Genomic DNA, 9,714 nt, shown 5'->3' on the forward strand with positions numbered 1-9,714 from the left:
CAAGGAAATGAAGAGGAAATTAATCTATTTTATCATAAAAGGAGGAGAAGGGAAGCACAGAGCACATTTATTCCCCACCGATGGGCCCGCTGTGATGTGAATCAAATGGCTGATGAGTCACTTGGGTAGATGCTATTGCTCGCAGCTGACAATTCATCACCATCGCCTGCTTCTAATGGGTGGGATTGAGTGAGATCTGAAGGCTTGTACAAATCCACCATTATGCCAGTGGCTCGTTTGGAAGAGACAGGGACTGTGGATGATGTCATACTAAAGCACCTGTCATGTCACATTGTTCTTGCTGCAGCGCTCCTGTAACAACACATGTTTCTGACCTGTGTGTTTGTTTTGTTGACTTTCGAGAGACACAAAGTCAATGTCAGTGAGAGAGAGGACACCGTGACGTCCAGACTACTGAATGCAGAAAAGGAGAGGTCCAAAGTGAGTACACATTTCATTTCTCCTGCGTTCAATGTGCATTTTTCTGACATCTAACAACATCACCACACTTTCCTTAGACGGAGCAGGAGCTGGAAAAAGTTCAAGGACTACTTGATCAGTCAGAGGACAGCAGAGTGTCGCTGCTTCAACAGGTTTATATTTATTGTATCTGGATGAACTGTGACTGCACACATGGGAAACTTCACGAAAGGAAACTCCCAACATCTTAACAGCCGGATGTTTCTGCCATGCGTGGGTGATGATTCACAGGTGGAGAAAATGCGGGGTGATCTGCAGAGGGCCAGGAAGGAGAAGACAGAGCTTCAGAGGGTCTGGCTACAGCCTGGTCATGGCAACTATACAGGCAGGGAAGAGGGAAGATTACCAGGTACGCAATGTAGGGAATAATGATGAATAATGAAGGTGTCAGGAGTGTGATTAGGCAGTTTGCCTTATTTAATTCTTTAACTATTTAATTAATGCATGTTTAATGAGTGAGTAATGAAAAGTGGAAAGGTAGGTAGGTTGATAGATACTTTATTCATCCTCTGAGGGAAGTTAAAATTGATGGAGAATATATTGAGCAAAAGAGAGAACATTTCATTTTTAGTCCACTATAGTGGGACCATTACTTGTAAACGTAGACCTTTATGAATTTAGTGCATTAATTTGATTATAGAAAAAAACACAAAAGTACAATAACTAATCCACAAAAAAATTGCTAAAAAAATGATTTTTCTTTTCCTTTATTTACAAGAAAAAATAGTCAAGGCAAAAAAAAAAAAAATGGACGTTTCCACAAAAAAAGCTACTAAAAAGTGTCTTTTTGACGACACAACACTAGACTCATTTGAGGTAGCTTAGGTGCATGAGGAAGTACTACAGCGAAATAATGTCTTGTTGAAAAACAAACCAAAGTAGTAAATTAAATCAGAATATTTATAGAATAAATTGGAAATTTGGGAAATAACCTCCACTGGTTTTAGGAATCTTTGGTGGATCAGGAACATATTAATCTCCCGTTTTCCACAAAGTAGCCACCACATTTTTTAAAAGCACATTTTAAAGCTATGTGAACCTCCACAGATTTATTAATCTTCCCCACACTCGTTAATCTCTGCCATACTCTTATAAACACTTTCTATTCACTTAAATACCTTTTAAACTCTTAAACATACAGTAATGCGCTTTATTAATTGTAATGTTTTATGTGTGTGTATTTTATTTTAACAGTTTTAATGTTTTAGGCTTGGAAGAGTTTATTTTACCACCCCAAAAAATGACAGTAATCCTGCGATATGGTGAAAATTATGCGTTACAATGAATATGAAAAAAATTTCACAATGCACTGAATCCACAATGGATGAGCTGCGATATAGCGGGAACACTACTTTATTTTCTGGTTTAAAAACAGACCAGAAAATGGAGAAGTTAAATCCCCTGTTATAAGCACACACCAAAAAAATACTGTTGACAACTACTGTTGTCAAGAGCCAAGTACATGTTAAACTAAACCACGATAATTTCTTGTCTTTTCTGTATTGAATGCGTGTAGATGGTTCATATATGGAAAATGAGGTAGCAGAACTGCGAGCACAACTGCGCAAGGCATCGGCCAACAATGAGGTTGAGGAACTGAAGAAGGTTGTGGACCGCAAGGAGAGAGAGCGGATACAGCTGAGTATCCAGTTGGAGGTGTGTGCATCACACACACTGTTTAAACAAAAAAAACAACCAATCTTTTGTGTCTGATGAGTAGCACGAAGCTTGATTTATCAAAACTCTCCCATGTTGCATCTATGCTGTGCCACATTGAAGATAAATCTGTTTTTGTACAAATGATTTCATGCAAAGTGGAAAAATAATTATAAAACATACATCCCTGTTAAGTACAGGTATTTAAAGGTGTTTCATCAATAAAATGGAGTAGGAAGTTGCACTTTTAAAATTTTAGCATTTTTTTTCTTTTGTCTTTGTTTTGAAAGGTAAAAAAATCCAATGCTTCCTGAAGGTGTTGAAACGTGAGTTGGATGTATTATCTAGGGATTCACTCAACAGAGATCAAGCTATGCTTTACATTTGCAGTGGGAAAAAAAAAAAAAAAAAAGGCAAAGTTGAATGAAAATGCTGTGACTAAATTTATTCCCAGTGAACTTGTTCTGTGACTAATCAGCCTGTGACTGACACCACTACTCAAGTCAGTATAAATACTTAAACTTTAGAATTTAGACGTCAAACTGGAAAGTTCAAAGTGACTCCAGGTTGTTGTTAGAGATGCAAAATAATCCAATGCGAACTATTTGCTATTATTCCGACTCATTTAAAGAGTATTCCAATTTTAAGTCCCTCATTATGAGGTTTTTCTGACCTGTGTTTTTGTTACTATTTTTCTTGAATTTCTGTTGTTTTGTCTTCACTTCTGCAGCCCTCCACCAGTTCTTTCAGAGACTTAAACTTGCTTATCCTTTGTTTCTGTACATGAAGGGCTTGTCTGCAGACTTGGCACAGCGGGAGCAACAGCAAATGCGAATGCTTGAACAACTGAGAGACATACAGGTAGTTCTCAGTTTCATCGGTTAATGCTGCAAACATTGATTGATTAATATTATTTGTTTTTTTTGAATATATACAAAGACCGCTAGCATCATGAAGTGCTTTAATGCTAATTCTTTAATTTTCAGTGAGCGTTTCATTTTGACCGAGAGTTCACTAAATTGACCTTTTAAACAATATTTCATTCTGGACTGAAGTGGCAAAGATTAGCTTTGTGAAAACACTGATTTAGATTTGGTATAAAGGATGAAAATACTAAATAAAAATGTGTTTCAATACATTCATCTTGCCTTTCCTTCCAGAGTCGAGGGCAGACTGAGAGGACTGAGACTGAGGCTTTACTCCAGGAGAGCACAAGAAGCAGAGACGAACTGAAGGCCAAGGCCCAAAAGGCTGTGCGCCAATGGAGGGCAAAGTGCAATAGACTGCAGAAGGAGCTGGAGGAGGCCCGGGCCCACGTTCGGCTGCACACTGACAAGGCAGCACAGGTCAGTCAAGGCAGGCATTTGTTAAATGACAGCAGAAGTACTTACTGCTTCATCTATTCTTTGAGTCTGTGTGTGACTCAGTGTGAAAATTGAGGTTGCTTTCCCCAAGCTAGAGTCATCACATTCATCATACATACATACATACATACATACATACGTAGGCAAGCATCCAAATAGAACGTGTGTGAATCTGTATGCAAAATCAACACACAGATTCACACATTCTGTTTTGACGCTTTAATTTAGTGTTGCTATACAACAACGAAATACTCACTTGCCACTTCGAAGGAAGTTGGCCAGATCAAACACCGCAGTGAACTAAATATTCCTAAATGGTTATAGCAGGGGTGGCCAACCCGGAGCTCGCGAGCCTCATGCGGCTCTTTAACTAGTTTCATGCGGCTCTTCAGGAGCTCTCACATGACATGGGTAAAAATTGCTTGGCTGGCGCTGTCATTCACTCCCCCTACAGCTAGATGGCACACTGACCATGTAAGCCTGTTTGAGTGACGTCAAACGAGCGACGAGAGAATCTTTGGTGTGACATCATTTGTGTTGTAAACAATTTCCGTCAAGTTACCTCTTGAAATGGCAGGGAAAAAAAGCACAGCCAAACGAAAATATGAAGAAGAACACAGGACGTTTTTGCCAGAGTGGGAGAGTGGCAAGCCGATCTGCCTTATATGTCACGCAGCATTAGCGCATTTCAAACCTTCAAATCTTCAGCGTCACTTCAGCTCACTCCACCCTAACATCGAACAGAAATTTCCAAAAGGGACTGAACTTCGCAAGAACAAGTTGGTTGCTTTGAAAAGCCAGGCAGAAAAGCAGGTGCAGTTTTTCCAAAAATCTACGAAACACTCGGAGACCGTAACCCTTGCATCATATCAGCTGGCTTGGAACATAGCACGGGCTAAAAAGCCATACAACGAAGGGGACTTCATTAAAAAATGCCTCATTGACGCCTTTGAAATCTTGGCTCCTGGAGACGACAAACTAAAACGGAGCGTATCAGACGTTCCCCTGTTCCGCCACAGTGTTAAACGCAGAATATCGGATATTAATACAGCTGTTGAATCACAGTTGCACTCTGACCTTCAAGCATGTGAGTATTTTAGTGTGGCATTGGATGAGAGTTGTGACATACAAGACAAGCCTCAGTTGGCAATATTTGCACGGTCTGTGTCAAATGAATGTATGATCAAAGAAGAACTCCTTGATATTGTGCCATTAAAAGACAGAACCCGTGGCATAGATGTGAAAGAAGCAATGATGGCTGCGTTTGCAAAAGCAAATCTGCCCATACCGAAACTAACTGCAATAGCCACGGATGGAGCGCCAGCCATGATCGGATCCGTGAACGGGCTTGTGGGGCTGTGCAAAGCTGATCAAACATTTCCCGACTTTTGGAATTTCCACTGCATCATCCACAGGGAGCAACTCGTGTCTAAATGTTGAAAAATTACTGATATTATCATGTTGGTGTGGTTATTTTCATTAGATCTGGCTGAGCAGAGGTCTGTGTATGCGTGCATACATGATTAAAAGATGATTTTCTTCATGTGTACCCATGTGTATGATGTGGCTCTTTACAGTAACACAGAAAAAAAAGTGGCTCTTAGTCTCTGACTAGTTGGCCACCCCTGGGTTATAGTATAGAGAAGTGTTACAGCACATATCCGCCTACAAGTAATTTTTATTTTTTTATTTTTTTTAACCTTTCTGTATGTCCAGGGTAAAAAGTGATATTCCTGTTAAATGTGTAATTGAATTGAAATAGCCTCGTCACATTTAAGCACAAGTGACTTAACGTGTTAACTTGAAACTTAATTTTGAATTGAGATGTCGATACACAATTACACAGCAAATAGGCACCCATGCTCACTGTCTAAAAAGATAAGATTTAAAAAATGGAGACCTCTCCCCAAGGTTTAGCCATTATTGGTATCGGTTAGCTCATGAACAACTTTCCAAGAGGTGAGAAAAGAACCAAACATCTCATACCTACTCTTGCTGGTCCTGTGGTTCTACACTTAATCAAGCAATGTATTTTTTCAGAACACAGAAATAAACCAACACACACCCATTTGCATAAAACTTCAGTGCATGAATTATTTATGCTTTTTTTATTTGGTCAAATTTCTTCATGATGGTCTTTCACAGTAGAAATTCCCTGTGTAATAAGCACAAAGGGAGAATCACTGTAAACTACTGAAATACACTATTATGAATTATAGATGATTAAAAAATGGTGTGTAACTTTATATTAAAGCTCCTAAATGAACTGAAACAAAGGAATGTTTTATAACTTGTGTTTTTGAAAAAATGTGAATTATCTTTGGGAAATTTCATTTGTTGTGTTTAAAGAGAACCAAAAATTAAAACGAGAATGAGTTTCAACTACCACGTTCTGCAGAGCTTTGACAACGTCACTGCCAGTGAGGAACTGGGGGTTGGGGGGTCAGAGGTGGGATTGCCTCTGGTGCAAAGGTAGTTAAAAAGGCGGGTAAGATCTTCCAAGGGCTAGATGTTGTTGGGCTGCCTTGGTTAGCATAACAGTACCAGTGCAACATCTCCACGCTGTTGATCTTTGGTTTCAGAAGCAGTAGCGTGGGCTTTGGCTTTGGCTTTGTGGAGCTGTAAAGCAGCTCTACACCTTCAGCAGGGTCCTGGCGGGTGCGTGGGTGTTTTCCCAACCTGACGACATGTGCTTTGTGGGATTGGAGATGGCATTCGTCCATGTGTGTCCGCCTGCAAGTCCTGTAGGGGGGGTGTTCTGCGAATGTGGGGCACCAGACATCCTTATGCGGGCTCTTCAATGTCTGTGCAGCTGGGGTCAGAATTTGGTCTGCATTGCCAGTAGCTAGTCGGATTTGTCCTTCATGGAATTTCTAGGCGGTGAGTGGGTATCGTTTGCTGGCTAGTGGCTTCAGTATTGGATCTCGTCTTTTTCGAATGATGTGGGTCTGTTGGCTTCACCAGGCCATGATCTTCAACTCTCACTGGAGCAATTTACAGCCAAGTGTAAAACTGCTGGGATAAGAATCCCCCGCCATGGTCCTTTAAACAGCATTGAATAATTCACTGGTTGAAGTAGCTGTAATATACCAAATTGCTTCTCCTTCATAGCACAACTAAACTTTTAAATGTGCTATCATCTATGTGCCTATTGGTGTGTGTGTGTGTGTGGGGGGGAGGGGGGGGGGAATCAAGAGGTTGGTGGAATACATCGTGGTTATTTACAGGCGCACTTCAAATACGGTAATGTAATGCATTGCTTCAGCAAGTTTTGTCTCAAAGGCACGGGCCAATAAATACTGTACTGTGCTGTTACACCTTTGATGCGCTAATTTACTAGTTTTGCAGTGTGAAAACCGTAAGAGACTCCAACCTGGAATATTTAATGTGATGTAAATTAATTATGAATTCATTTCCACCCCCTTGGTGAATAAGGATGTATAATCAAGTGTTCAATTAAATGATTAGTTACTGAGCAACAGCAAAGTCCTTAAAAGGTCCTGTCAAAACCAGAGCATTAAAGGTAATCTGCCTCGCACAGGCCTGACAGCTGTCCCTTATCGCAGTGCCGTATGCGAGCGCTTTTCTATCAGTGCAAAACCTGATGCTGCATATGTTTCACCGTCAGTCTTCCTCCTGCTCTCGTCAAATATTGTCAGAGCTCTGCTTTGTTCTCCATTTCCCTCCCCATCGTCTTCTGTAATTCTTCATCCCCGCCCCCCACCCACTTACTTTTCACCTGTCTTGCCTCCACTCTTTCTGTTCCTCTCTCCAGGTAGCCAAAGAAAGGGAGGGCTCGCACACCCAGCTGAAAGCACTGAGCCAGCAGGCTGAGGCTGCCCGCCGAGAGCTGGCTGAAAACCTACAACGTTTGGCCCAGCGTGAAGAGGAGCTCCACCGCAAGGACGTGGCGCTCTCTGAGAGCTGCCAGCGCCAACTGGCTCAAGAGCAGGAAATTCGGGAGGTTAGGGTCAGGGTTGAACATCCTTAAATACTGTGACAAGAACAGCCAAATACGTTTAACATTTAATAACCACCAGTCATCATGTTTATAAGGTGAATAATTTTTGGTCAACGTTTTCATGAATGATTACTTTGGAGGGACAACACACTGTCTTATGTTGTTTGACAGTTTTATTCTTATTCCTTAAATTTTAGGTTTTAATATATTTAACTCAAACATGTTTATCACATTCACTTTTACCGACAGGAGAGCAGTCAGCCCTCAAGTTATTCTACATCCATGATGAAGCTTGCTTTATTATCTGTCATGTACTATTTTTGAAAGCAGTCAGCCAGCACTGAACTTATATTCTAAGGTAGACATGCCTTTTCTCAAAGTTTGATGATTAAGGGCACATTAGCATTGTTGCACAACTTGTTTAAGATGACCTAAAGTGTGAGTTTAGTCATTTAAAATCTTCTTCCTGAGTCTAAAGAGCACTTCTAATCACAGGTGAAGGAGTCTTCTGCTGCCCTTCAGATGGAAGTTCGGCATCAGTCAGACAACCTGGTAAGAGTGAGGGAAGAGAAGCAGAGGCTCCTAGAACAATTTGAAACGCAAGCCCATCTCAGTCAGAGAGACCACAATAAGCAAGCTGACCTCCAGGTCACAGTGAATCAAATGACGTCAGCCCATGCCCAAAAAGCACACCGCTTGACTGAGGCAGAAGCTTCCAAGAAGGACCTTCAGAAGGTCACGGCGGAATTGCAGGCCAAACTGGCTCTGGTACAGAAAGAGCCGGATACGCTGAGGCAACAGCTGCAGCTTGAGAGAGAGGTTCATCAGAAGGAGCTGGACAACCTGAAGGCCACAATTGAAGAAGGCAGGACGAAGAACAAGGAAATGCACGACATGCTCCTACTCTGCCGTCAGCAGCGTGATGAAATCCAGTCACAGTTAAACGATGTTAAGGTAACTTATTTTATCCTTTTTTTTCTATCTATTGATAAGCACATGATTCAACCGTAGATTTATTTTGTTCACACCAAGGCATTATGTGCCATCAACAACAAATATTTATCATTGGCTGGCAATTCAGACTCATGTGCCACATGAAAAGTTGTATTCTCATTGGCTTAGACAATGCCCTCTGAGGGTGAGTGGGTGGAGCATAGCTGGGATCAGAATGGTGTGCGTAAATCATTATGATCATTTCAACGCTTTAGGCGTGAATATATGAACGGTAGTCACCTGACCCCAGAGCCTCGTTAAAGCAGTGCAGTGTAGATGTGGGAATTCCTCTTGAAACCTTCAGCACTGAACCGCCAACACACTTTAGGATATGCAGTGTTGATTCATTGTTTTCTTTTTTTTTTTTTTTTTTTTTGTGCATGGTCCTCCTCGATATGGATGAATTTAGCACATTAGATGTCCTCATTGGCATTACCTGACATAGCTCATTGTAATGGTGTCATTTCAATTCAGTGAGGACAAGGACATGTTCTAGAATGTATTAAGTTCTACCCCATGGCTGCTCTGCATGTCCCTAAGAAGCCCGGCCAATATTCAAAGAGCATAGCTAGAAGCATATATTTCTGTTTAGCTACAGTCAACTTTGAGAAAAAAAATATTTAAAATAGCTGTTTTTCCTTGTCCTTGTCCTCTCTTGGTTTCCCCTCAACTGTATCATCCCGTTCCCTCATAATCCCTTCCCTTGTCACCTCCCTCCAGCTTTAATTTTGCATTTTCCTTCTGTCTGTTTCCTTCCCTCACTTTATTTCTTTTCTGGTTTTCCTCTCTGTGTGTCACTCAGTTCATCCCGAATTCTCAGTTAATGTTGTAAACCACACTCTAATTAGTAGTTGATGCATTTCATAAATTAGTCCTTCTATATAGAAATCTGTTTAAGTGCAATATGACCTGGGCATGTGTGCAAGGATAGGATACATTTGTTTTTTGGGTTACAAACTTAAGGCATTTTGGCAGACCGAAAATGCTTTCAAACTGCTCAGGGTTCCCTTATTAATTTGATTACGTCCAATCCTTTTATCCCTACACATACTGTATCATGATCATAAGCACCTGTTCTCCATTAGGCAGGTGCCGTGTCGGACAAGAAGTTGTGCGAGGCGCTGTGTGTCAAGTTGGACAGGATGAAGTATGAGTGCGATAAGCTGGCTGCACAGCTGAGCTCAAAAGAGGATGCACATGCACTCCTCTACAAAAAATACCAGCTACTTAAACTGGAGCTGGATGAAGTAAGTGAAGTCT

The 9,714-nt window shown here is 41.1% G+C and overlaps 1 protein-coding gene across 5 annotated transcripts in view; it reads left to right on the top strand.

Annotated features, from left to right (window-relative positions):
* The window catches only part of LOC133416777 (centrosomal protein of 128 kDa-like), a 38,778-nt gene that overhangs the window by 5,157 nt on the left and 23,907 nt on the right, over window positions 1-9,714 (top strand). For all 5 annotated transcript variants that reach the window (XM_061703958.1, XM_061703960.1, XM_061703963.1 and 2 more), the window contains 9 exons: window positions 364-441; window positions 519-593; window positions 712-829; window positions 1,997-2,136; window positions 2,926-2,997; window positions 3,297-3,482; window positions 7,276-7,464; window positions 7,957-8,415; window positions 9,540-9,701. In XM_061703958.1, the coding sequence (XP_061559942.1) occupies window positions 364-441; window positions 519-593; window positions 712-829; window positions 1,997-2,136; window positions 2,926-2,997; window positions 3,297-3,482; window positions 7,276-7,464; window positions 7,957-8,415; window positions 9,540-9,701 (1,479 nt within the window). The remainder of the gene's footprint in view (window positions 1-363; window positions 442-518; window positions 594-711; window positions 830-1,996; window positions 2,137-2,925; window positions 2,998-3,296; window positions 3,483-7,275; window positions 7,465-7,956; window positions 8,416-9,539; window positions 9,702-9,714) is intronic.

Source organism: Phycodurus eques, chromosome 18 (assembly GCF_024500275.1).
Source record: "Phycodurus eques isolate BA_2022a chromosome 18, UOR_Pequ_1.1, whole genome shotgun sequence".
Taxonomy (NCBI): domain Eukaryota; kingdom Metazoa; phylum Chordata; class Actinopteri; order Syngnathiformes; family Syngnathidae; genus Phycodurus; species Phycodurus eques.